Source organism: Mauremys reevesii, linkage group 15 (assembly GCF_016161935.1).
Source record: "Mauremys reevesii isolate NIE-2019 linkage group 15, ASM1616193v1, whole genome shotgun sequence".
Lineage (NCBI taxonomy): Eukaryota > Metazoa > Chordata > Testudines > Geoemydidae > Mauremys > Mauremys reevesii.
In genome coordinates, this window is record NC_052637.1 from 747637 (window position 1) to 774815 (window position 27179).

At 52.5% G+C, this 27179-nt stretch overlaps 1 protein-coding gene across 4 annotated transcripts; it reads right to left on the bottom strand.

Annotated features, from left to right (window-relative positions):
- Positions 1 to 2084: 2084 nt before the first annotated feature.
- LOC120383456 (E3 ubiquitin-protein ligase TRIM39-like) lies at positions 2085 to 27179 on the bottom strand. 4 transcript variants are annotated; one of them, XM_039501612.1, is made up of 9 exons: positions 27009 to 27179; positions 13507 to 13582; positions 13075 to 13210; positions 12479 to 12897; positions 11785 to 11880; positions 10695 to 10925; positions 9338 to 9360; positions 8609 to 8724; positions 2085 to 6898 (listed from the first exon to the last, which is right to left on the bottom strand). In XM_039501612.1, the coding sequence occupies exons 4-9, from the start codon at positions 12890 to 12892 to the stop codon at positions 6351 to 6353; spliced, it is 1428 nt and encodes a 475-aa protein (XP_039357546.1). In that variant the 5' UTR covers positions 12893 to 12897; positions 13075 to 13210; positions 13507 to 13582; positions 27009 to 27179; the 3' UTR covers positions 2085 to 6350. The 4 variants fall into 4 exon arrangements, with proteins under 4 accessions (XP_039357546.1, XP_039357544.1, XP_039357545.1 ...); XM_039501610.1 differs by lacking the exon at positions 27009 to 27179 and adding an exon at positions 18146 to 18153; XM_039501611.1 differs by lacking the exon at positions 13507 to 13582.

Genomic DNA, 27179 nt, shown 5'->3' on the forward strand with positions numbered 1-27179 from the left:
TGGGTGCCAGAACTCCTGGGTTCTATCCACAGCTCCTGGAGGGGGCGAGGTCTAGTGGGTTAGAGCTTTGGATGGGCCAGGGTCTGGATTTTACATTCCGCAGTGGGCCCCTACACCGCACTGGAGTATTGGGGTCAACACTGACTGTGTGGGGAGAGCAGTCCCTTCTGAGCCCCTACCCTGCAGCACAGCGCCCCCTAGTGCCGCACTAGGGTCAGCATTGGTTGAACTGCCTCCCCCATATTCGCAAACAGCCTCCCACGCCGATCAAGCCGATCCCATTAACTGTGAGATCAAAGTGTTTGTCCTCATTAGCGTGGGCTCATCAGGATCTATCCCACCTCTGGCCAGGGTAGAGTCCTGGCTCCCAGCCTCCCCTGCTCTAACCTACTAGGCCCCACACCCCTCCCAGAGCAAGGGATAGAACCCAGGAGTCCTGAGTAGAGCTGACTGGAATTTCCGCATCTAAACCTCTTTCCATCACAAAATGCTGCTTCTGTGAAAGAGACACTTTCCACAGAACCCTCCTGGTTTTGTTACCACTTGTCAGGAGAGAGAGAGAGACCCCTGCACACCTGATTGAGAGCAAAGATTTGAAACTGGGTCATCCACATCGCAGCCATGTGCCCTACTGAACTTCCCCAAGAACCGAGGCCCATCCCAAACTTCCGCCCGTTTCTCCCTACAAGCACCATCTAGTTCTTCAGCTGGGCCTTCTCTAGCAAACACACAGCAGCGGGTAGATCTGAAGTTGCTACTGAAACAAGATGCTCCACAGCATCCGTCCTCCTCTGGGTAGAGGACAAGAGACCAAACCCCACGTGACGGATGCGCAGACACCTGGCTTAACGCACTATTGGGAGATGCTCAGATACTACAGTGATGAGGATGGTATCAAAACTTCTACAGACTCGAACCACTTGGTTCTCTTGGTGTGGGGCTGGCTCTTCCTGTCTGGTTCTGAGCACAAATTCCAGGGTGAATCTGAATCAGGTTCCCCCGAAAGCTTCATGGAAACAGAACTTTCGCTCCAATATCAACCATAACCCTAATTAAAATGCAAATGAGGCTTGCTCCATGCCAGCTGTTTCCCTTTGCTCACCAGCAGGTGGCAGCAGAGTGTGCCCTCTGCTACAGAGCCCTGGCCAACCTGGGGTTCTCAAGTAGCTCTGGGCTACTCTTCTGGTCTCCAGAGCAAGATGTCTTCTCTCTGGGGCTTCAGGCTGTTCGCCGACCAGCATCAATCCTGATTCCCAGCACCCCCACCTCTAACTGCTAGACCAATGGTCCCGCTAATTTTTTCCATCCGTGTGCGGAATGAATTTTGTTATGTGCACAATATCGAGGTGGCGTGCGGATGGGCACCACCAGCAGAAACCAAGAACCGAGATACAATAGATAAGTTACCATAGGGATAACTGATCCTGCCAGGACAGGTCAGGCATTTGTACTCACTACTCAAAGAATTAAATTTAAGCGTAAGAGAAATAAAAAATATGAAATGCACAGACCAGTCAAAAAAAATAAAATAATACACTTTGAAAGAAGTACCACCACCACAAATATGTGTTGGGGGGTGAGTGTGACGGACACACACTCTGTGTGTGTGTGTGTGTGTGTGTGTGTGTGTGTGTGTGAGAGAGAGAGAGAGACGTGTGTTACCCCTTTAAGTACGCTGCCCTTTTAAGTAGCTCAGCAATTCAGACACAGCAGCAGCTGCCAACAAGCTCCCTCCGTCCCATCCTGTCCCCCCGCTCTGGAGACGGGGTACAGGGGCAGGGGGACATTCTGACATCTGCACCCCTCTCCCCTTCCCCACTCTGCACAGCAAGCGGGAGGCCCCCGGGAGCAGCTCCAAGGCAGAGGTCAGGAGCATCACACAGCAGTGAACTGCGCGGCACTTGATAGCCTGCTGGGCTGTCACCCAGCCGCACAGCTTACAGGGAACTTAGCACTAGACCCCACTCCCCTCCCAGAGCCTGGGATAGAACCCAGGAGTCCTGACTCCCAGCCTCCCCTCGAACCCACTCCCCTCCGTGCTGGTGCTCAGTGCACAGTGAGGAAGAGCCGAATACACCAGGGAGTCTAAGAAAATTGATGGTTTATTGATGACAAGTTGCAGGCCATTATACGATACAAGCCACAGAGACAGGTTCTTGCCCGGCCAGCTGGGACAGACCGCAGCGCAGACAATTGCCCCCACATTCCAGGGGTGCAGAGGCAGCGACTTTGTAATCCCCCCCAAAGAGGACAGGAGCAGGGAGTGAGCCCCCCACCACAGAACACCCCCTGCTGACGAGTCACAGCCCCACCCCTGCAGGGATCCCCCTCTGGGTGATGGGGGGAGCTGGGGCCCCTTCATTGGCCTTCCTGCTGAGGTGGCTGGCACTGGGGCGTGTCAGGGCAGGTGGGGATCAAGGCACCTTCTCTGCTGAGACCCACCAGCTCATTACACACATGGGTGCACCAAGTGGGACACACTTCTGCCCTGTGTGAAAATGGGGTCAGATGGAAACAGGCGCCCCCTAGAGGGGAAAGGTCCTGTGTACCATTCCCCTCGCCCCGCTCCCCCCGAGCCAGCTACCCACCCAAACTAATGGGGAAAGGCGCTGCGTCTCATCCTCCCCTGCCCTGAGCCAGCCAGTCCCTGTCCCGGGCCACTAGTTACACACACAGCTAGTTAATGCATTACAAGCGGTGCCCCTCTCACCCCTCCTTCACACACAGCTACTCAAATACGGAGCCTTCCGAGGTGCCACCCTGCCCCTCTCTGCCTGGGGCAGAAAAGCATCTCCCCAATGAGGCTCTGACCCCTCCTGGTCATGAATGAATCCTTGATACTTCCCCATCCGCCATGAGTCAGGATCTGAGCCCTCCGTCCCAGCTCCTGCAAAATCTGCACTCCTAAAGAGCTGCTCCGCCCCAGAGGTGGCTGCATCTCAGTGCTGGGTGAGCACATCTTTTGCCAATTTGCTGGGCAGCTGTTACCCAGAGGTGGCTGCATTTCAGGAAGTCTCACCTGAGCCAGACCGTTTAGATTGGAAGCTTTTTGAGGCAAGGAGCATCTCTGACTACACATGGGCACACAGCGCACAGCACAACGTGGTCCTGATCTCAGCTGGGAACTAGCTACTATTGAAATACAAATAATCATCGGCTCCTGCGTAACCCAGGCGAGAGTGTTCCACTGCATAGTAATCAGGCTTGGCCATACGTTCTCGAAACACTAACCCAGTCTTGCTAAAGACTCCCAGCGATAGAGACCCTCCCTTCGGAAGCAGCTCCGAGAGTGACTAGCCCGTTCTGTGGAAAATCCACACCTTGCCTCCACTCGGAATCTGTCTTGCTTCAACTCCCGGCTGTCGGCTCCCATGCGGCTGCCGCCAGCTGGACTGAAAAGTAGAAACCTTTGGCTGGGTCGGCATTTATGTTGAGGGGGCTTCAAAGGCCTGAACCCAGACTCAAAGGGGGACAGATCTGGAGCGGCCTGCGATAATTTAAGTAGCTCACCATGTGGTATCCAGGGCGTAATGTTTACTGTCCGCAAATAAGTTCCCACCACTGTGAGTTTTGCCTGTAAGGCCGGTTGCTGTTCTAAAATCCGTTTCTCTCTTGCTGTGCTTTGTTCCTACTGTTAACAATCAATCAATCCTTTGGTTTCGGGTCAAGGCGTCCAACAGATTGAACCTACGGGCCAACTTCCGTAGGGCCTGCCAGAGAAGCAGAGCTGATTCTTGGGGTGCCGGAGCCCGGGAAGCAGGCTGAGAGTGGGAGAATCGGGGAATCCCACCCCAGGAAAGGGAAGGGCTCGAGGGCCGGTGGGGCTGCGCTCAGCTCAGAAAAGGAGCAAGAGATGCAGTTAGTCCCGGAACGGCGATGGAGATTTCTGACCTGTAAATATGGGCAACATCAACACACCCAGCTACCCTTGTATAGAGTCCAAAGACTTTAGACTAAAGCATTTCAATCCTCAGGGGACTTAACTGTTAAGTGCCAAAAGCGGAGATCATGCGAGACCAATGTGCCACCACTCGGCAACGGCAGGGAACATGAGGTCTGGACTCTCCTCATCCAAACAGCCCCTGGTGGAAAGTCCTATTTAATTCCCCTCGCGGCCACTTCTTGAGCCAATCAGGGCTGAAGATTGGCTCTTCTAATCTCCCAGCTGACATCTGAAAACGACACACGAGTCAGGGAAGAAACCAGCTCGCTGGAGAATGAAAACCTCACGTGTCACCGAGACAACTCAGGGAGGAGACAGGGCCAGTTTTGACAGTTGATTTCCAACCGTAACTGCGTTGTGACATAGTTTTTTGGGTGCCCCAGCCTACTTCCTTGCTTTAACGGAGTTCTTCATTGCTCAGAAGTTATTTCCTCGCTTTTTCTTTTCTTCAAAAGACACACACGCAATTATTTCATGTTAAAAATAGATCATGGGTTACTGAAGAGCGAGCGGCAGAGGGCAAAGAAAGCATGGAGACGCATTTTCAAAGCTGCTGCAGTGGGGTGGAATGGGAGGGGCTGGGAACCGTGCAAGATCTGGTATTCCCAGAATGGAGGCTACTGGGTAAAATTCACCCTCTCATTGAGGAAGCAGAGGGGAGTTCAGTCTCTGTAGCCTATTCACTCATCGGCGTTCCTGTGTAACACAGGGTAGAACAGATGATCGGGTGAATCCAACGACTTCCACCCCTGCCACAAACAAATCCCAATCGGCGGTGAGGAACTGTAACGGGCCTTCCACAGAGTTCACCCCAGAGCGAGGGGGAGGACTCAGCCCAAAGGAACAGGAGTTGGTCAGTCCTAAACATTTCCTCTGGCCTAGACAAGGGTGACAGGTGATTTCCCAAGAAGATACGGCACTATCAAGAAACCGAGGGGTCATGCCCCCTCAGGCAACCTGGAACACTGAGAAACAAGGCTCAACATGCTCCTTTCCTGGGTACCCATTCATCCATCTAGTCTGCTACGCCGCCTCTCTGCCGGCACCAGATCAGGCTGACGGTTCATCTAGCGTGGTAGGTACCAGTATGCCCTCCTAGAGCAGGGCACAGAACCCAGGAGTCCTGACACCCTGCCCCGCCGCTCTACTGGACACATTACTCCCCACCCAGAGCTGGGAATGAAGCCAGGAGTCCTGACTCCCCAGACCTAATCGACTGGGCCTCACCCTGCCTGCTCTGCTCCAGAAAGGGAATAAACTTGGGTCGTACAAGGCCAAGGATTCTCTCCCTCAAGTCCACTGCCTCTCCCAAGGACTCACCTTGGCCAGTCCAATGTGATGCATTTTCATGGGAGCTGGGTGGAAACAACAGCTGCCCCCCCTCCTCCCCCCGCCCCACAAAATCAGGAGACAAGTGTGAGAGGAGCCCAGGATCACAGTGACTCCGGGACTGAGAACCCAGCCACACAAGCACGGATCCGCCCCCTTGAGTCCATTCCAGAGAGGGAGATAGGGCCACATCATGGAGGGAACAGAGTGATTTTGAGGGAGGGGCCACCCCATAAATCTGTTGGATCCCCGTTTATGCAATGCCCCTCAGAAAGAGCTGCTGACACCCCCACAGTCCTTTGCAGCCTGTCTCCCCCAATTCTAATCAGATTCCCACCCCCCGCACCTCTTCCTCTCCCGCTGCAGTCCATAGTGACTTTTTACCATCTAGACACTCAAGAGAGATCCCCATGGGTTTAACCTAGTGAGGGAAATTTACTAGTCCCTGGGTCCAGATCCCCCTGAACGGCAGGGTCCCCCCACTCCTGGGTGGGGGGGGGGAGGGAGCTCCTGCCCAAGGGGGGAACCCAGGGTCTTGTCCTTCGGGACTGCACTGGAGTCTGATGTCTGATGTCTGTGCTGAGCTGGCCCGTGTTAGGTGGAGAGATGAGGGTGGTGGGGGTCGTCCCTCACAGCCTGGAAAGGCAGCGGCGTCAGAGAGCTGTGAGATCCCCCCACGCCTGGCCCACGCGGGGGGCCAAAACGGGATCTAGCCGCCTGTCGAGGAAGGCTGGCTGGACGGCGGGGGCGGAAATGGAACGGAGCAGTTCCTTCATGGCTGGTTCCAGCGTGCACGGCAGGGGGCTGCAAAGCCCAACGCATGAGGGTTGGACTAAATCAGGGCACGGCCAACAAGGTGCCCCTCCCAGTCTGTGGGGAGGGGTGGGGCCTTCGGTAATCCATGTCCGGCCCTGCCCCAGCCCTCCCGGCCCACAGGCAGGCAGGGTCTCCAGGAGGGCGGTAAAAGCCACGGCGCTCATCACAGTCAGGGCATGCGGGTGAACAGCAGAAATCAGACCCGAGCCCCCTGCCTAGCCCCAGTCCGCAAGGAGGCTGGCGCGAGCGGCCTCCGGCCCCGTCACTCCCAGTCCGTGGGGGTGCGGATGACGAGGGGGGCGGCGTTCTTGCGTCCGGCGCGGATGCCCGGGTAGAAGAGGGGCCAGATCTTCTCGGTGAAGGTGTCCGTGAAGGTGTAGATGTGGGAGCGGTCGGTCACGTTGTAGAAGGACACCCGCCCGGCCTCGTAGTCCAGGAAGACGCCCACCCGCTTGGGCTTGACGGGGAGGTGCAGCGGGGTGAAGGGGGTGGTGGTGGCCGCGTACTTGTCGCCGTTCCACAGCCGCACTCGCCAGTAGCCCGTCTCGGGCAGGGCCATGAGTTCGCCCTTGCGGCTCACCGAGTCCTTGCAGACGCCCAGGGCCCAGTGCGTCTTGTCGCCCACCTCCACCTCCCAGTAGTGGCGGCCCGAGGTGAAGCCCTCGGTCGCCAGGACGCAGGGGTAGATGGTGAAGCGGCGCGGGGTGTCGGGCAGGTCCCGCAGCCGCGTGTCCACAAACTTCACGCTCTTGCGGTCCTCGGACAGCACCAGGTTGGGGTGGGCTGTCTCAGGGTCCAGGGTCACGTCTCCTGGAGGGGGTGAGGGGCCGGGTGGTCAGTCCTTTGCCCCACTCCATATTGCCCTAGGGGTCGCCCCACACTCATCAATCCCACTGCCATCCCTTCCCGAATCCCCCCTCCAAACAGAACCCCCACTCACCCCTCAACCCCACTGCCACCCCTTCCTCAAATCCTCCCCTCACCCCTCTCCCAACCCCACTGCCACCCCTTCCCGAATCCCCCCTCCAAGCCAAACCCCCACTCACCCCTCAACCCCACTGCCACCCCTTCCCGAATCCCCCCTCCAAACCAAACCCCCACTCATCCCTCAACCCCACTGCCACCCCTTCCTTCCCGAATCCCCCTCCAAACCAAACCCCCACTCATCCCTCAACCCCACTGCCACCCCTTCCTCAAATCCTCCCCTCACCCCTCTCCCAACCCCACTGCCACCCCTTCCCGAATCCCCCCTCCAAACCAAACCCCCACTCATCCCTCAACCCCACTGCCACCCCTTCCCGAATCCCCCCTCCAAACCAAACCCCACTCATCCTCAACCCCACTGCCACCCCTTCCTCAAATCCTCCCTCACCCCTCTCCCAACCCCACTGCCACCCCTTCCCGAATCCCCTCCAAGCCAAACCCCACTCACCCTCAACCCCACTGCCACCCCTTCCCGAATCCCCTCCAAACCAAACCCCACTCATCCCTCAATCCAACCCCACTGCCACCCCTTCCCGAATCCCTCCAAACCAAACCCCACTCATCCCTCAACCCCACTGCCACCCCTTCCTCAAATCCTCCCCTCACCCCTCTCCCAACCCGACTGTCACCCCTTCCCGAATCCCCCCTCCAAACCGAACCCCCACTCACTGCTCACCCAATCCCACTGCCACCCCTTCCCGACCCCCTCCAAACCGAACCCCACTCACCCTCACCCAACCCCACTGTCACCCCTTTCTCAAATCCTCCCCTCACCCCACCCCACTGTCACCCCTTTCCGAATCCCCCCCAATGCCAGCCCCACAACCACTCCCAACTGAGCCCCTCACTCACCCCACCACACCCCTCCCAAATAACACCCCATTCACCTCTCCCAACCACCAACCCCACTCCCACCCCCTTCCCGAATCCCCCCCCTGCCACCCCCACACCCCCCCAACAAAGACCCCCACACTCACCCTGCCACACCCCTCCCAACCAAGACCCCACTGCCACTCCCTTCCCGAATCCCGCCTGTGCCAGGCCCACACCCCCTCCCAACCACCAACCCCACTGCCACCGCCTTCCCAAATCCACCCCGTGCCAGCCACACCCCCAACCAACCCCCCGCTCAACCCGCCACACCCCCTCCCAACCAACCCCACTGCCAACCCTTCCCAAATCCCCTTCGTGCCTGCCCCACCCCTCCCTCCAAATCAACCCAACTGATCCCCCAACCTCCTCCAAACCAGTGCCACCATGCTCTCAGCCTCGTGACTCCCCACCCCACTCCCATGGCCCTCCTTCCCCACAGCACCCTTTCCACCCCCCCCATGACCCCCATTGCACTGGGAGAGGGGTCGCGCTCATTCCACCCCTCCCAGTTCTCGCTAACCGAGGCACCTACACCTCCAGAGCCAGCAGGGTTTCCACGCCCTGTATGTTCTCTGGCAAACAGGGTGGGAGAGGGACCAGCCCCCCAGGGCCAGGGAAGGAGGGGACCCCACCCAGGCCAGAGCCCTTGGCAGCCCCACTCACCGATCAGTCTCTTGATGATCTTGCGCAAGACAAAGTACTGCCGGGGGAAGCTGCAGAAATTCTTCTCCAGCTCGATGGGGACCAAGGCCAGTTCCATGGCCTGCACCGTCTCACACCTGAAGGGGGCGACACACAGCTAGCACCACATCAGCTGCATCTGAGCTCCCAGGACAGTGGCCCATGGGGCCAGAGCCCCGGCCTACCCTATCCAAAGTACCTGTCTGCCCGTCGTATCTGAGCGCCGCATGGCCTGTACCGTAGTTATCCTCCTGGCACTCTGAGAGGATGGGCAAGGCTGTTAACATGGGGCATTTCAGGGACACTTATCTTGCCTCACAAACCCTGCCTGTGCCCAAGACACAGGGCTAGGAAGGGGAAACTGAGGCACGGAGAAGCCGAACAATGGACCGAGCCAGCAGCAGAATCTAGGAGTCCTGACTCCGAGTCCCCCCTTCCCCTGTTCTAACCACTAGACCCCACTCCCCTTCCAGAGCCAGGGATGGAACCCAGGAGTCCTGAGTCCCAGCCCCACCCCCGCGCTAAGCCACTGGACCCCACTCTCATAGTCTGGTCCAAGACACGGGTTGGCTCAGTTGTTTGTCCTTTCCTGCCGCTCTGACCCACCCAATAGGCCCCTGCCCTGGTCAGATCCTTTCCCCTTTGAGTGCAGGGGGTTGGGCGGTGCTGTCTTCTGCTCCCAGGGGGAGGGCCGGGGAACGGAGGCCTTACCTTTCCAGGGTGCTCTTTATGTCCTGCAGGGGGAGAAAAGAAGCGGATCATGGGAGGTTCCAGGAATCGGTCAGGCAGTATCCGAGCTGCCCAAATCCCAGGGTGGGATAGGTTTCCCATAGCCTGCTCCCCAGAGAGATGCCCCATCAAGGCCCATCCACTGCCTATTCCAGGATTATCTCCTATGTCCTGTCCCTCAGTGCTTTGCCCATCAGATCTGAAGATGCCCCAATCAGGGCCCATCTCGCCCAGTACCAAAAGGCGGCCAGGGTTGGCCCCCTACAGCCAGTTCCCCAGCGTTCTGGCCCGTCCTGGTTTGAGACGTCTCCAGCAAGCAACGGGTCTCCCAGACCTTCCCCCGGCATGACAGTCTCCTTGATGGGCAGTGGCTCAACCACAGAGCTCGTGGCTCAGCAGCGGACTGTCTCGGCTCTTCGCACATCTGCACACAACGGCATCTCAGGGGCCAGTTTTCCCCCACACGTTGAGGAAGCCTGGGAGATACGAGGGCCTCCTCTGGATCTGGCCAGAGCTCCAGCTGGAGCCCTGCTAAGATCCTTAGTGGGGCACCTCTAAGGAGCAGAGCAGACCAAGGAGTTGGGAAGTAGCTCTTGAGAGAGAGAGGTCCCTAAACCTCCCTCCTCCCAACATAGTCATGCTGACCCATCCAAGTGGGACCTCCTGATGGCCAAAGCCTGGTCTACACTTGTAGAATAGCTATGCTGGTTGGGGGTGTGTGTGTGACTTTACTGACAGAGTTATGCCGGGATGAGGTGGAGGCTGAGACCAGTCTAACTTATTTCACTTTGCCGAAGTGGAATAAGCTACCCTGGTGCGAGCACTTGCAGCCAGTAGAACGGTCTCTGTACTAGGGGCAGACAAGGCCGAAGGAGGTGGCCGGTCCCTTGACAGGAAGCTCCAAGGCAGAGGTGGCTAAATGCCAGCCTGGTATCTGAGAAGCAAGCTCAGAACAGGCCCCGGAAGAAACTTTTGGGACAGGATGGAAATTCTGGGTGCCTCCTTGGACGGAGCTGGAGCTTCATCCATATCCGCGTGGAGATGTCCAACAGTGCCCCTCGGGAGACTCCTGGGTGGGAGCTCCAGGGATCGGATGGGAATTCTGGCTGCTACTTCCAGCCTTAAGAGCTGGAAACGGCTTGGGAGGAAGCTCTTGAGGACAGAAGCCCCTCAACTCCCCCGCTCTGGAAACTCCAGACAGAGGTGCCATTTTGAGTCTCTCTGGAGCAAGCTCTGTGGGTAGGATGGAAATCCATGCGTTTGCCCAGGGATTCAGCCACGTCTCGCTGGGTACCAACCTAAGGGCCAGGAAAAGAGGATGCCCCTCAGGGCTCCTCACCTTGAGCATCTCGATGCCTGACTGCAGGCACTTCTCCTCGATCTCGGTGATGAGCTGGTTGAGGGAGAGGCGCTGGTCCGACAGCCGGGCCACGTTGTCCTTCAGCTTCTGCAGGATCTCCTTCTCCTCCTCCTCCAGCCGCCGGAGCAGCACCTGCTGCTCCTCCTCCAGGAACTGGTGCAGCTCCTCGAACTCGCTCACAATCAGCTGCCGACGGCTCTCCACCTTTCTCTGCAGTGGCGGGGAGAGGGGAGGACCAACCTGGAGTCAGGCATGGGGAAAGCCAGGATGGGCACTGCCCCTTGGGGCAAGGGATGAGCACAGGTCTCCCCCATATCTGGCCACAGAGAGGCAGAACAGGGAGTCTCCCCAGATCTGGCTACAGAGGAAGGGAGCAGGGGGTTTCAGGATGGGAGGGGTTCCCCAGACCTGGGGTCCCAGGTGTTGGTGTTGCCCCAGAGCCAACTAGAGGGATTATCCCAGGTGCATTTGTGTGGCATGTCTCCACAGAGATGAACAGAGAAGAGCTGAGCATAGTGGGAACCTGGGAGGGGTCTCTCTATAGGTGGGCAGAGACGGTTATTCTCTTTGCAGAGCGTATATGTAGATTGCTCCACTGGCTGTCAAAATGCAGCCACCTCTGGGGCGTGGCGTGGCGGCTGTGACACCACAAGGCAAAGCCACAGGATAGCGTGGGGGAGGATGCAAAGGGGAGCCTCGTATCCCCCTGAAACAAGAGTGCAGGGGGCTCAGGGAGGCAGAACGGAGCCCCCCGAGTTGGGATTTGGACCCCCGGGTCAGTGCTCTGACTCCTGAGATAAGCGACAGGAGATCTTCACTCCTCTCACACAAGCAGGGTCTACATGTCTCAAAGGTGGCCCTTCCAGCAGCATGGCACCCGCGAGCTGGGGCATTGAGAGCCAGCACTGAGTGCGAGGGGAGAGCGCCCCCTACTGAGGCCTCCCGCAGGTCTCCCATCCAAGCCGGGACCCTGCCCAACCCAGCTCCGCCACTCATGGCTGGATCAGCACATCTGACCGACGACCCAGCCGCAGGTGACAGAGCAAACCCCTGAGCCCCTGCCACCTGCCTTCAGCTCTCCAGGTTTCTTCTCCTCCTGGGATTTGCAGTGGGCGATGTCCTGCAGCTTCCGTTCCAGTGGCTCCAGACACTGCTGCAGCTTCTCCTGGGAGGACAAAGAACATTTAACAAGCTGGATCTGGCCACAAGAGTCAGGCTCAAAGCAACAGTAACCAGATGGTCAGTTCCCTGGCAGTTAGATGGGCCATGGGTGGCACTATAGCAAGGGAAAGGGCTTACGGCTGCTGGGAGGCACAGTCAAGGCCAGAGGACAACCCAGACCCCTGTGGACAGTCTAGTCTCAGTCATCCCTCATCTAACCACTAGGGTCTACTCTCCTCACAGAGCTGGGGACAGAACCCAGAAGTCCTGGCTCCCGGCCCTCACCCACTAGATCCCATTGGTGCTGCGCTCGCTCCCCTGTGCGCATCACTAGGACTTCTGGGGGCACAGCCCCTGGATCTCAGCCCTGCGGCAATCTGAGCTGGTTCTTTCCCAGTGAATTGTGGGAGAACTTGTCTGTCCTTCCAGGGACACAGGCGGCATTGTGGGAAGGCACTGGAGGACGACCAGCTCTGCATCCTCACTGGATGAGGGTGAGTGAAAGCGGATGAGGGACCCCGGGAGACCTTCTCCAGCTCATGAACTGTAGGGCACCGGCCCTGGGGAAAGGGCCGGGTGGCACCTCTTGGACAGCCTCCCACCTTGTACTCCAGGGAGGCGTCGTCCAGGGGCACCACGGTGTGGGAGCGGTGGTCGTGGGAGATCTCGCACACCAGGCAGACGGCCTCCTGGTCCTCCTTGCAGAAGAGGTTGAGCACCTCGTTGTGCTTCCCGCACAAGCTCTCGTCCCGCACCTTGCGCTTGGTGGCCTGCAGCTGCTTGGCGATCTCCACCATGTTGCCCAGCTGCCGGTTGGGCTTGAGGGTGCGGTGGCGGAAGGTCTTGCGGCAGACGGGGCAGGGGAAGTCCCGGTTCAGCTCCTCCCACCAGCGGGTGATGCAGACCCGGCAGAAGTTGTGGCCGCAGTCAATGATGACCGGGTCCTTCAGGTACTCCAGGCAGACGGAGCAGCTGGCCTCCACCTGCAGGTTCTCCAGGGGGTTAGTGGTAGCCATGGTACCTGCAAGACAAGGGGGAATCGCTGTGTGGGAATGGGGTATGGGGGTCTTTCCCCTCCAGGGGGAGACAGCTCTGATCCGGCCCCTTGCACAGAGGGACTGACTGGCTTGGGGGTGTGTGGAATGGGACACGGGACCTTTCACCAAACAGTCGGGAGGAGAGAGAAGATCCTACTCACTTTTTGGTTTCACTCCACAAGAATGGGTTGAGCATTCGCAGCAGGCGGCAGCGACGAGCCAGCAGCCGATCCCAACACACTCCGTAGATGTCTCTGGGCAAGCGGCGCCCTCTCCCCCAAGCTGGGCAGCGGTGAGCTGAGGGCACAGAGTGCGGAAACATGGATGTTGTACGGGAAACAATTCCGTAACAAGGAGCTCAAACATTACATGATTGTCAACGGTCCCCAGAGCACTCCTGCGTTATACATGTGTTCAGCTCTGAGGCACCACCCCAGAAGTGGCAGTGGCTGACGCCCTGATCCCCCAGCTGAGGAGGAAATAAAGTTGGGTACTGTTGCTCCTTTGCGATGCACAGTGAAGGCCTGAAAAGGCTAAACTAATTTCTTCCCCTCACCTCCCATCCCACAATTAGAAATTCAAGTCCTGTTTACCCTGGAAGTCTCAATGGAAGACTGGAGAACTGGTCGGATTTTATCACAGATCCGAAGCAAGTCAAACCCGATCCACCTAAAAAAGAGATTTATACCCAGACTGCTTTAGAAACATCTTGGGGGTTTTGCTGATACCTACTTATGGACATAGAAAAGTGGATCAGGGGGTCTTTTATCACAATATCCCATCTCCAACCGGACCGAGCATCAGATGCTTCAGAGGAAGACACAAGAGACCACCCCTCCAGTGGCCAACGATGGGATAACATGTGCTTAGGTGAGTTAAGTGGTGGAGAGGACAGAAGGAGCTGTGTGTGTCTGTGAGAGAAGCAGCAGAAAGAGCAGAGAAGCTGACAGAGAAGGCAGCAAGAACAGGCTATGCTCCATCTTGTCTCAGTAGGGTGGGGGGGTGAAGTAGATGACTTCTCGAGGTCCCTTTCAGCCCTACATTACTATGTTTCTAAGAAAGCTCAGGCCTGCCAGAAAAAAACAGCGGGAATGTGACCCTACGAAAAAGCCCAGAGAGCGCTTTTGGGCAGGGTGCTGGCAGGAGAGGGGCTTGGAATTGTGAACAAAGAGAGTGTTTCCCTGTTTGATTCCCCCCTGTGTTCAGGGAAACAAGAATTTGTAAATAAACAGGGACTGCATCAAAGAAACACCTACTCCATCACCAATTTCTCCTCCTAATGGTAACCACCTGCAGAGCTGGAATGCCAGCTAACAGCTCAGGTCAAAGAGGGGTAATTTTTTTTTTACCCACCTAAATTTTTTATTACCCACCTAAATTGCAAACCTGTTTAGAATTCCCCTAGCTCTTCACCTCAGCGATTCCTGAGGCAATAAGTTCCACAGGCTGGCTGTGCAAAATATAGTATTTCCTTCCGTCAGTTTTATCATGGTCCGGGGGTTAAGGTGCTGGCCTAGGGTCAGGGAGTTCTGGGTTCACTTACTGGCTCTGCCATAGAGCCCTGTGTGAACGTGGCAAGCTGCTTAGTCTCTGTGCCTCAGTTTCCCCATTTATAGAACGGGAAAACAGGGACACTGTGAAAATAAATACATAACAAATTGTGAGGTGCTCAAGTACTATAGGCACAGGGGCCCAAGACAGATCATTTTCAATGTACTACTTTCCATTTCTTTCAGCCACCCCACTAGCCTTTTAGAAAAGGAGTTATAAAAAAAAAAATCAGTGATCACTGAAATGGGTTTTGGAAATAGCTTCTGCGAATTAAACACGTTTGGGGCTGCTCCACGCTGAAATAAAAGGGGAGGTTTTCGTTATAAAAACATATGCCACTAAACTCAAAGGAGTGGAGTCCAATGGTCGGAGCAGGGCCTGCGTTCTATCCCTGGCTCTGGGAGGGAAGAAGGGTCTAGTGGTTAGTGCAGGCAGGACTGGGATCACGGCTCCTGTGTGTAAGAAGGATGTGCAATCTCTGTGGCCCATTCACTCCCTGACCCTTTGCTAAGTTTCCTAACAAGGGAGCTAGTGAGTAGCAAAGGGGCTGCTGTTTTCCGATGCCCTGGCAGAGGTCTGACTGATATCCACCAACCAGTCTCATGAATGCACAACACCTGTCAAACGGGAAGGCCCTTTCAGTCACGACTGACCTCAGACTAGGCTGTAGCCAGCGCCCCCTAGAGGGGAAAGGTCCCGTTCTCCACCATCTCCCTCGGCCAACAGTCCTCCAGTCCTTTCACTGTGGGGCCAGACCAGAGCTGGTGTCCCCTAGAGGAAAAAGGGCCTGTATACCATCCGCCAGCCAGTCTCCCTCCCCAAGTTGACATCCCTACCTCGGTGAGACCTCCACAGCTACTCTGAGCCCACCAACCAGCTCAATATTGAGGTTGGGGTTTCCAAGACAGCGTAAGCGAGGTGGTAGCCAAATCCGATTGAATTTCACTCCCTTACGCTACTCTGGAAGCCCCAAGTGTTTGACGGAGATCCACCAGATCACCACCGTGAACGTTCCCCCCACTCGCCATTTTAAGGCCCTCAGTCCAGTCCCTCTACAGCCCCCCTCTTCCCAAACTGAAATCATGGTGTGAATGTCATTCTAAAATCCTGCCTCCGTCTGGGGGGCTCGAGGGATGATCCGACCTCGTCTCAACCTCTGGGCACCTGTGGGATGGTTCCCCCTCGGATGGCGCTCTCAATTAGCGGGGGCTGTCAAGAGAGGATTTTATTGCCTCGCTCTCCAAGAATCACAAATTTTCTTAGGCTCCCTTCACATCAACAGACCAATCAAAGCGCCGGAGGCTTGGGAATTGCCAGCCTGGATTGGTCAAAGCATTTGAAGGCCGGCGTGTTGTGAGGTATCGGAATGGTGGTAGGAAGGCAGAGCCTGAAGCTTGAGCACGGTGCAAGACCTGTGGCTGGAACCAAAGTCAGGAAAAGATAAGCTGCAAAAGGCAGACCCTGTCAAAAAGCAGATGCTTGCCGGCAAGTTCACTGTCCGGCACATGAACTTGGCACAAGTACGGCCGGCACTGCTAAAACGCACTGAATATATGAACACATTCCAGCAGGCCAGCAAAGGGACACCCCAGCCTGGCACAAGATGGTTTGACAGAAGTGATGAAGAGGAGTGTTTTGTCTGGAACATGAGGAATAAAGGACAAAGACGGGTGGTGAATAGGGATGTTTTGTCTGAAGCAGGAGAAAGGTACAAGGGGAGGTAGCAAACGTGTCATAAAACACCACCTAAGTTGTTTATCTCAGATTGTCTATAAACACTAAATCTATACACGTTGCGGGATCTCGGCGTAACCCTTTGTCTGGCCTAGGGGGCAGTGGGAAGCCCTGCCACCGATGAGCTGGTCCATTGTCACGGGCGTACAGGTAGTAAAGCTCCTGTAGAGCGTACGGAGTGCCAGAACCCTGCTTTGTTGGCCAAGGCGCTTGGCCAGTTTTACTGCCACTAAGCCAAGTCTGTGGTCTTTCCAGGCAGTTCGATGGAAGTCTGCTGTGCCGTTGACCTGGCTGGAGCACAGAGAGAACACACACGCAGCCAACAACTGACAACACTGGTGACCCCGACCGCTGATTTGGTAAGTAGGCGAGCTGCCCGCTGTAGGGATCACGATCTAACATGGCAGAAACCCCCGAGCTAGGGAATCCCCTTATCCCCTCTGTAGCGGGGCGATCACCCCACTCCGGCTCGGAGAGGGTTAAAAGCCAGCCCTTGGAGAGGGCTGGGGCTGAAAGCAGCCGAGGGCGGCTGATTGGGTTGGCAGTCGCAGGTGTGGCCACACCCAATTAGGGTCCAGCTGGCCCCGATAAAAGGGCTGGGAGCTCCCGCCAGTGGTGGAGTGGGAAGGCCCCGGCTGCTGCTAGAGAAGGGTATTTCAAATACAGCAGTGCTGGGGAAGGACAGGCCGAGCTGGGGAGCTCTGGCCAGGCGAGTCCCCAGGCTGAGGCCGTGCTAAAAGGGCCTGTGGGGGTACTGAGGCTGCAGCGGGGCAGCCAGACCAGGAAAAGGCAGCAGGTCCAAAGCTCCTTGCCAATGATGAGCGGCCATTTCAGACTACAGTTTGCCCCTGAGGCAAGGTGGGCTTAGGGGGATTGGGGTTCCCCAGGGAGGGGAGGACTCCTGAATGTGGGGTACTGCCAGGGGGCAGTGCCCGAGCAAAGGGGCACCACGGGCCGGGAGGCCTGAACTAAAGTGTGGCGGAGAAAAGGGAGAAGCAGGCGGCAGCAAGGGAGACACTGGCCAGCAGGAAGCGCTGCGAAGCTGGAAGAGCTAATTCCCAGACCAACCAGCAGGAGGCACCGCGCCGGCGAGTGCTCTGCCCTCCTACACCCTCCCTTCCAATCCCCAGAGTTATATGAAGTATGGACGCGCTGGGTGGCAAGCTACGGAGGTCCACGTGAGTTCAAAAAAGACAGTGGGGGAAACGTGGCCTGGAATACGTAAAGCGATGGCAGAGACCAAGGCTTTACAAAATAACAACCATGACCACGGCTGTTAAATGGTTAAGACAACATGCCCCAGAACTGGCGGGGCAAGTAGCAGAAACCAAAAGAGAGTGAAAAGAAGCTGCAAAAGCAACAGGAAAGCACAGGAACAGAACAGAACATTGGAAACAGCTGTAGAAAATCTGCAAAAAAAGAAAAGTGCCGTCCCCTCGTTAGGAGTCTTGTGGGCGACAACGGGCTTCAGGTACTTAGTTAGTGCTTGAAGAATTGGGCCAGAAATGGAAAAAGGTGCTCGGAGCACAATTAAAAGCTGGAGCATGGAAAGACTGGAACGGGTGCCGCATTGGAGACATTGGGAATGACCAAGTAAGTGCACAGGAGGAAAAAGTAGCAAACAATCCTTCAACCTCTCTGGCCGTTCAGTAACAGATTGAAAGGTGGCAATTTTGCAACAGAAAAACTTCAAAAACAGACTCCAACGAGAAACTGCTGAACTTGAATTAATATGCAAACTAGATACTATCAATTTAGGCTTAAACAGAGACTGGAAATGGCTGAGCCATTACACACATTGAATCTATTTCCTATGTTAAGTATCCTCACAGCTTCCTGTCAAACTGTCTGTAATGGGGCATCTTGATTATCACTACAAAAGTTTTTTTGCTGACAACGGTTCATCTTCATTAATTAGCCTCTTAGAGTTGGTTGGGCAAGTCCCACCTTTTCATGTTCTCTGTACGTATATATATCTCCTCACTATATGTTCCACTCCATGCAGCCGATGAAGTGAGCTGTAGCCCACGAAAGCTTATGCTCAAATAAATTTGTTAGTCTCTAAGGTGCCCCAAGTACTCCAATCCTTTCACTGCACTGGTAAATCAGGAGAAAACAGTACGGTAAACAGAGCACCTTAAAACAGTGTTTTTCAAACCAGGGGTTGCGACCCACTACTGGGTCACGGCATGTCAGGCGCTGGGTGGCCTTGCTCTGGTCAGCACGGCTGACCGGGATGTTAAAAGTCCTGTTGGCAGTGCTGACAGGCTAGTGCCTACCTTTTCCAACACCGTGCTGCGCCCTGGAAGTGGCCAGCAGCGGGTCCGGCCCCTAGGCAGGAGGCTATGGGGCTCCGCGCGCTGCCCCCACCCTGAGCACCGGCTCCGCGCTCCCATTGGCCGGTAACTGAGTGGGGGGGTGCCTGCGGGCACGCTTCTGCCTAGGAGCCGGAACTGATGCTGGCTGCTTCCGGGGCGCAGTGCGGGTCACGGTGCCAGGACAGGCGGGAAGCCTGCCTCTGCACCCCCCGGCTGCACTGCTGACCGGGAGTCTGCGCCCCAATTCCCAGCCCTGAGCCCCCCCAAACCTGGAACCCCTTCCTGCACCCCAAACCCTTCCTCCTGGGCCCCACCTCCGAACCTGCACCCCCAGCCCAGAGCCCTGACCCCATCCCGCACCCCAACCCCCTGCTACAGCCCAGAGCCCCCCACACACCCTGAACCCCTCTTTCCCAGTACCACCCTGCAGCCCTCACCACCCCCACTCCAACCCTGTGCCCCAGCCCTGAGCCCCTAGCACACCCCAAACCTCTCATCCCCAGCTCCGTTGGGTCGCAGGCATCAACAATTTTCTTCATCTGGGTCCCCAGAAAAAAAGTTTGAAAACCACTGCCTCAAGCGACATGATCGCTGGGAAGTGGATACAAAAGAATTTCAAAGGGAAAAACTGAGAGGGTGAGGGTTAACAACTGGAATCGTAGCATGAATGCATGGAGTTGCCCAGAAACGGTTCGGGGCAGCAGAGAAAGGCGCTCCTGCAATCCATCTGGCAGGCAGACAGAAGCAACAGACACTGGGGGAACAAATTCAGGTTTTGGAAGAGCAGAAAAAGACCCCCCATTCTCCTCTCAGAGCCCGGATACAAACGCGGAGTGCGGGTTCCCAACGGCTTCAACCCACTGAGCCCCACTCGTCGCCCACAGCCAATGATGTAATCGTCTCTCGCAAATATTTGTACATACCCCTTAGTTTTCCTTTATATCCTCTGTTTGCTAAACTTGCTGCTGCCGCCTGTACTTTAAAATGACCTCACGGACTTAATTGATCTCTCTTGGTTCAGGTCCGGTCTCCCTCCCTTCCTAGGTTGCTCCTCCCCCACCTCCCTCCGCCTCTCTTCACTTCTGCCCTCTCTTTGTTTTAAAAGTTATAGTTATTACAGACACCTCCATCGCTGAAAAAGAGGAAGCAACTGAAAACAAAACAAAGAGAAGAGAAGGTAAAAACTGTATTCTAAATAAGCCCAGCGAATTAATTATTTTAACCCTTCAGGGATGCAACAGCTGGAATTACTCCTAACTTTCTTAAAGATATGATTGCCAAGCAACAGAAATGCAGACTCTGCTTCTAATCCTAACCACTGACTAATATTTGAAACATGGGTTTTCCTTATTTCCATATTGCAGAGTTTTTAAAATAAAATATAAAAATAATGAAAAATGCCTATCAAAGTGGGCAAATATACATTTTTATCAATTCTTATTAAAAGTTTAAAAAATATAATTTGCTTATTTAAATGTTTAACTTCTGTTTACCTGTTTCTTTTCTAACATGCATTGCGTTAATATTATATGGAGATATATCGATCTCATAGAACTGGAAGGGACCTTGAAAGGACATCGAGTCCAGTCCCCTGCCTTCACAGCAGGACCAAGTACTGTCTCTGACAGATTTTTCCCCAGATTCCTAAGTGGCCCCCTCAAGGATTGAACTCACAACCCTCGGTTTAGCTGGCCAATGGTCAAACCACTGAGCTATCCCTCTTAACACCTTATCTTGTATAGTTATTAATACAATTCCGGCACCATTCACCTTTAATTGTAAGTTTGTCCTGTATGTCACATATGCTGTCCTGTGCTGTGTGTTGTAAGTGTTTTGTTTTAATTTTGTTGCAACAAAAGTCAATTTTATACTTTTTTATAAGTGGTGCCACACTTTTAATATTATGGTGGGATAACCATCAGACCACCAATTTTTATTTTTTGCAAAGCTCAAAAAGGCCTCAGTTTTAAATATATGTACATATATTTGTGCCCCAACAAATAATGAAATTGCAAACAAAAAAATGGATCTTTTATTCATCATAGATTTTTTTTCTATTCAAAGGAAAAAACATAAGGGGAAACCTCAACATTAACGTAAAGGTAGCCTTAACATAATGTCAATTTCTTGTTTGGGTTTTTATAAACTTGTTTTCACCATTATTAAACATTGAAATATAGTTATAAGAACGCCATAGCAAAAATGTCAAAAAAAATATAACAATATATATCATGCCTGGTTATGTTGCAAAGCATTAAAGCTAACCAAACAATTTCACCAGGTTTCTACCTGTCTCTCCCAAATACAATCAAGCATCATGAAAGCTTTATACCCTGCACAGACCTGCATTTAAAATTCATTTTTGGTTTAATTTTTATACTCTTTTATATTATACTGAAGGGGAGTAGTGGTTAGTAAAGTTTATGCTTTCAAACAGTTAACAAAGGTGGAATTGAGATGGCAAGCAAATTAACTCTAAAAAGCTTGGTAAAAATTCTGTTACTAACTTTTGCTAAAACAAAGCGCTTAGCAGGGGAGAGCCATACACCTTCTCACAGAAGACTGTTAGCACTCATTTTAGCAGTCAAGCATTATATTATGAAAAAATTGGTAATGCACTCATTAAATAAAAAGGAACGTCTATGCAACAACAGCAAAAGTATCTAAAACAGGTCTATTTGTGCTAAAGAACTGGGAAAAACAACAAACGCATCGCTTGTGTTATAAAAGACTTGGTCACAGTGTAAACAAACAAAGTTAATCTGTGTATTAAATTTGGGTTATTGAAAACACGAGAAATGTACAAGTGAACAAATCTTTGCTATGTTACCCAACTTGAACTGTTTAAGGGTGCATCCCACTGAGCAAAGATTCCAGAAGATATCAATGCACAGTGAAGAAAGCCCCGGGGCATCAAGAAAGAAAAACAAAGTGCTTTATAAATAACAGACGGGTCAAATACACCTCAGTCTACATATATGGACAATTAAGAAGGCAATCAGCTAGAATCAACAAATTGGACCAGGTCTAACTGTCATGTAACTATCTTACTGAGAAAAGTGAATTCATGAGCCTGTGGTTTTATTGTGTAAAAGCAAACTGTGTTATTGCCATATACTTTGTTAATTGATAATACTAGCATCTTATCAGGAATGTGCACAAGACTTAGGGGTTGGGTAAGAGACGATTCAGCAGTCTGGAATCTCTTAAAATACGAGACTCCAAAATCTAGAGGGAATTATGGGTTGCATTTCGAGATTGTTTGACTCTGGAGACCAATTTGGAACAGGGACAACATGAAAAAATATATATTTAACAAAACATTAACTATTTTGACCACTAGGCAGCAGAAACTAATTCATGATATTAAGGGCCTAGCTACTGAAGAAACAGTTACACCACTTACAATGTGCATGACGCTGCTAAACGTTTTAAGCAAACACAAGTGAAAATTAACAAACTAATGGCAGCAAACAATATGAAAGCAAGGGGAAAAAAAACAAATTGGTAAAGAAATGATTTATACTGCTTATGAGATTTACATAACAACTTCCATAATCAACTCATTAGAGAACATAAAAAAAAAAGAAGAGAATATTGCCTGACTTTATTAGTAATTCACAGGTAACTAGCTTTGTGCTCAGTGTATAACAAAAACAATGAACTGGAAATACGACAAGTCATATGGACAAATTCCCTGTTAGCACCAGTCATAATTTGGGGTCAGTGACACTGCATCCTAACGGATGCACATGTTATTTAATATAATCTTGTTCCAATATTAAATCCCTGACACAGCAATACTTGATAACATACTTAATGGAAAAACTCTGTCCACGTGTCTATTCAAGTGACACCATCATAGGACCGAATCACATCAGCCACGGCATCAGGGGCTCATTCACCTGCACATCTACCAATGTGATATATGCCATCATGTGCCAGCAATGCCCCTCTGCCATGTACATTGGCCAAACCGGATAGTCTCTACACAAAAGAATAAATGGACACAAATCCAACCTCAGGAATCATAACATTCAAAAACCAGTAGGAGAACACGTCAACCTCTCTGGCCATTCAGTAACAGATTTAAAGATGGCAATTTTGCAACAGAAAAGCTTCAAAAACAGACTCCAACTAGAAACTGCTGAACTTGAATTAATATGCAAACTAAATACTATCAATTTAGGCTTAAATAGAGACTGGGAATGGCTGAGCCATTAAACATACTGAATCTATTTCCCATGTTAAGTATCCTCACAGCTTCTTGTCAAACTGTCTGTAATGGGCCATCTTGATTATCACTACAAAACATTTTTTTTCCCCTCCGGCTGACAACAGTTCATCTTAATTAATTAGCCTCTTAGAGTTGGTTGGGGAAGTCCCACCTTTTCATGTTCTCTGTATGTATATATATCTCCTCACTATATGTTCCATTCTATGCGTCCGGTAGTGGGCTGTAGCCCACAAAAGCTTATGCTCAAATAAATGTGTTAGTCTCTAAGGCAGGGGTCAGTGTGCCCCTTTCAGAAGTGCTGTGCCGAGTTTTCATTTATTCACTCAAATTTAAGGTTTCGTGTGCCAGTCATACATTTTAACATTTTTGGAAGGTCTCTTTCTATAAGTCTTTAATATATAACTAAACTATTGTTGTATGTAAAGTAAATAAGGTTTTTAAAATGTTTAAGGCGCTTTATTTAAAATTAAATTAAAATGCAGAGCCCCCCGGACCAGTGTCCAGGTCCCGGGCAGCGTAAGTGCCACTGAAAATCAGCTTGTGTGCTGAATAGGTTGCCTACCCCTGCTCTAAGATGTCACAAGTTCTCCTTTTCTTTTTGCGGATACAGACTAACATGGCTGCTACTCTGAAACCTACTTAATGGACAGTAATCAATTTATCTGGAAGACAGCATTTAGAAGGAACAACTGGATCTACGTCAACTACTGGTGTACCACACAGCAAGGCAAACCTATAGAGCATTGCACCGTGGCTTGTTATGCCAGGGACATTGCTGATATCACAACTCCAGTGTGTAGTCACGATAATTCAGGCCAAATGAATGATACAGAAAAGCGAGCCGCTCCTGTTTCCTGCCCAATGAAACTTACTGCTGGATGTCACCACTGGGGAAGGGTAACCTATGACATGGATGGGCAGTACTGTGTAGTAACTGATTACAAAAAATGTATACACGAAGACCTCACTTGTGATGTCACTACTCCAAATTTCTGTTTTATTCCTCATACACATAGCACTATGGGACACATTGTAATAATGCCTAAAACTATATTCCTTAACCAAAGTCCTGGACCAATTCCCAGGCCCACTATAGGGGACTAAGGACACCGCAAATGAAAATCTAATCAAGGGAATGTGCAGGCCAAAGGACAGACAAGGCATGAATGTGTGGATGTTAATGTAAGGTGGCCATGTAGCAGCCTTTAGCCCTCTGGGCCATCCAAAGCTCATGCATTATGCTTTTCCCGGATGATGGGTAAACATCCTCCCCAGAAAAAGCTAAAAGGAGGGGGACTATAGTAGGAAGACAGAGCCTGAAGCATGGGCCTGGTGGAAGACCTGGGGCCTGAACCAAAGCCAGGAAAAGTTATGCTATGAGCAAAAGGCAGGCCCTGGCATAAAGCAGATGCTTGCCGGCAAATTCATTGTCCGGTACATAAACTTGGCACAAGTACAGTTGGCACCGCTAAAACACACTGAATATGTAAACACATTCCAGCAGGCCAGCACAGGGACACCCCAGCTGGGCACAAGATGGTTTGACAGAAGTGATGAAAGGGAGGTGTTTTGTCTGGTGTCTCAGTCCATAAAAGTTGAGGTACCTCGCCTTTACCCTTTGTCCGGCCTAGGGGGCAGTGGTAAGACCCGACACTGACTGAGCTGGTCCTTTGTCATGGGTGTACATATAGTAGTATTCCTGTAGAGTCTATGGGGTGCTAGTACCGTGCTTTGTCGGCAATACACCTGGGCAAGCACCTTAGTCTGTGGTCTTTTTGGGCAGTTCGATGGAGATCTGCTCTGCCATCTACCTGGCCAGTCAGTAGAGCACACAGAGAGAACACACGCAGCCAACAACTGACAGTAAGAACTAGATCTTAATTACCACCCAAAGACACTGAAGAGAAATCAATCTTTTTGTCCATCCATTGACTAGTGCACCGTGGGAATCCTGGAACAGCTATCCCCAAATGCCCAGAGCCCAAGAGATTGCTTCTTGGATTGCATTAACATGAGTGTCATATGTAAGACATGGAAGGTGATTGTCCTGCTCGACTCGGCACTGATGAGGCCTCAGATGGAGTATTGTGTATAATTCTGAGCACACTTTGGGAATGAAGTGGACAAGTTATAAGAGAAAACGATAAAGGGTTCAGAAAACCTGGCCAATGAGGAAAGGTTAAAAAAAACTCAGCCTGTTTAGTCTTGAGACGAGAAAACAGAAGGGGGACCTGCTAATGTTAAGGGCTGTTATAAATGTGATCAATTGTTCTCCATGTTCACTGAAGAAAGGACAAGAAGTAATGGGCTTAGTCTGCTTCAAGGGAGATTTACGTTAGATACTAGAAAACCTGAATGAGGAGGGCAGTTAAGTTCTGGAACAGGCCTCCAAAGGAGGTTGTGGAGTCCCCATGACTGGAAGTTTCTAAGGCCAGGTTGGATAACCCCGTCAGGGACGGTCTAGGAGGTTAACTTGGCCCTGCCTCAGCACAGGGGGCTGGACTTGATGATTTTTTGAGGTCCCTTCCAGCCCTACACTTACGAGTCTCGCTAACCTTACTATTTCCCTTTGAGATAGCCTATTAAGAATAAAGGTGGCATTGTACAGACAAATGCTACACAACATGCCCCTGCCCCTGAGTGCTCACAATTTCCCCCTTACATTAAGGCCTTAGGGGGAAGTTTGTTATTATTTATTATGCTAACACCTAGAGATCAGGGACCCTGGTACAAAGAGATCATAAGAGCCAGTCCCTGACCTGAAGAGTTTACAGTCTAACTAGACAGGAAAGAAGGTGGAAATGAAGGAGCAGCCAGGGAATCTGACTTGTCCAAAGTCAGCGGCAGAGCCAGGAGCAGGAGACCTGAGTTCTGATTCCCAGTCCAGTGCTCTACCCACTTCCTATCCAAGGTGTAATTCACGATACGCTTTTCTGCCTCCATAGCACAGATTTTGAAGCCACCAGGGAAGGACAAAATTAACTGGGTTTCTGCTCTTTCTTAAAACTGCTTCTTTATGAAGAAGGCAGCTTGCAAAGGGAGTTAGCGGGGTAAAATAAAATAATTTTATTTAGAAATCCTGGTTTTATTTACCCTAATTTTTTCCTCACAAGAGACTATTAATGGCAGAACAGTTTACACCAAGCGACAAATCTTTAACACCGAACTTCCCTCCTACCTGTTGACTGGGCATTTGAGTTAAGTGGGTGTTACCAGAACAGATTTTGGGTTTTTTTAAAGTGATTTCTGTTTAATTGAGTGAAGGGCACTTGTGGTGGAGACTGGGGGGGCCTCTGCAGTTGCTGGGAAAGAACTAGCAAGGTGGACTCACTATATTGAGTCAGGGGTATGCAGAGATCTTCCATTAACTCATCTCGATAGTTGCCTTGTTTTGCAACAGGCTACATAAAAAGCACTAGCAAAGTCAGTACAAACTAAAGTTTCATACAGACCATGACTTATTTCTACTGCTCTATAGACTATACACTGAAATGTAAGTACAATATTTATAGCCCAATTGATTTATTTTACAATTATATGGTAAAAATGAGGAAAGTTGGCAATTTTTCAGTGCTAGGGGCTGCAACACTTCTGTATTTTCATGTCTGATTTTGTGAACAAGTCGTTTTTAAGTGAGGTGTAACCTGGGAGCAGGCAAGAGAAATCAGACTCCTGAAAGGGGTACAATCGTCTGGAAAGGTTGAGAGCCGCTGCTCTAGGGATGCTATTTCTCAGCATTGCAATTAGTGTAGGGGGGAAGGGCAGGGAGTTTATTGCAGTTGATCGCTGGGGCTGTGTGAAAGACGGAGGTGGAACTGGTAAGGGGGGATGGGATGGGGGGGCGGAGGTACCATTTATTTGGAAGCAGCGAATCCGTGACTCCCGCCAGTGCTCGGATGACGCCTGCTGCCCTGCTGGGGGGGGGGGTGTTTCTGGGGGAGGCAACTGTTGCCCTGATTGTTGGGGGGGGAGGGGTTTCCCATGACTGTGAGGCAGTGGGAGGGGTCTCTCCTGGAATGGGGGGAGGGGATCTCGCTCCTGGAACCAGGGGAGGGGCCGGGCTGTCGGGGTGGGTGGGTGGGGGGGGCGCCTCTCCTGGGGCCGGGGGTGTCGCCCCCCCGTGTGCGGGAGCGGCTCTCGGATGCGGGGTCTCTGCCGGGGCGGGGCGGGGCCCGCTGACGGGGGGTGTCTCTCTCCCCGCGGTTGGGGGGAGGGATAATTACGGTGGGTCTCACAGAAACCCCCCCGCACTCACCTCCGCCCGCCTCCTCCTCCCGCTGGGGACACAGGAGCCGAGGGCCGCCCCGGTCTGGGCCCAGGGCGGAAGTGACGACACGGAGGCTGCGGCCGCCCCTAGCGGAAACTGTACGGAGGTGAGGGAGGAGGGGGGTCGGGTTTCCGGCCACAGAGCGGAAGTCCCTGCACC

Excerpts from the sequence above, each read along its gene's own strand:
- LOC120383456 (XM_039501610.1), bottom strand. Across the intron at positions 11,881-12,478 it reads ACGCCTCCCTGGAGTACAAG|GAGAAGCTGCAGCAGTGTCT; the intron begins GTGGGAGGCTGT and ends TTGTCCTCCCAG. Across the intron at positions 10,926-11,784 it reads AGAAACCTGGAGAGCTGAAG|AGAAAGGTGGAGAGCCGTCG; the intron begins GCAGGTGGCAGG and ends CCGCCACTGCAG.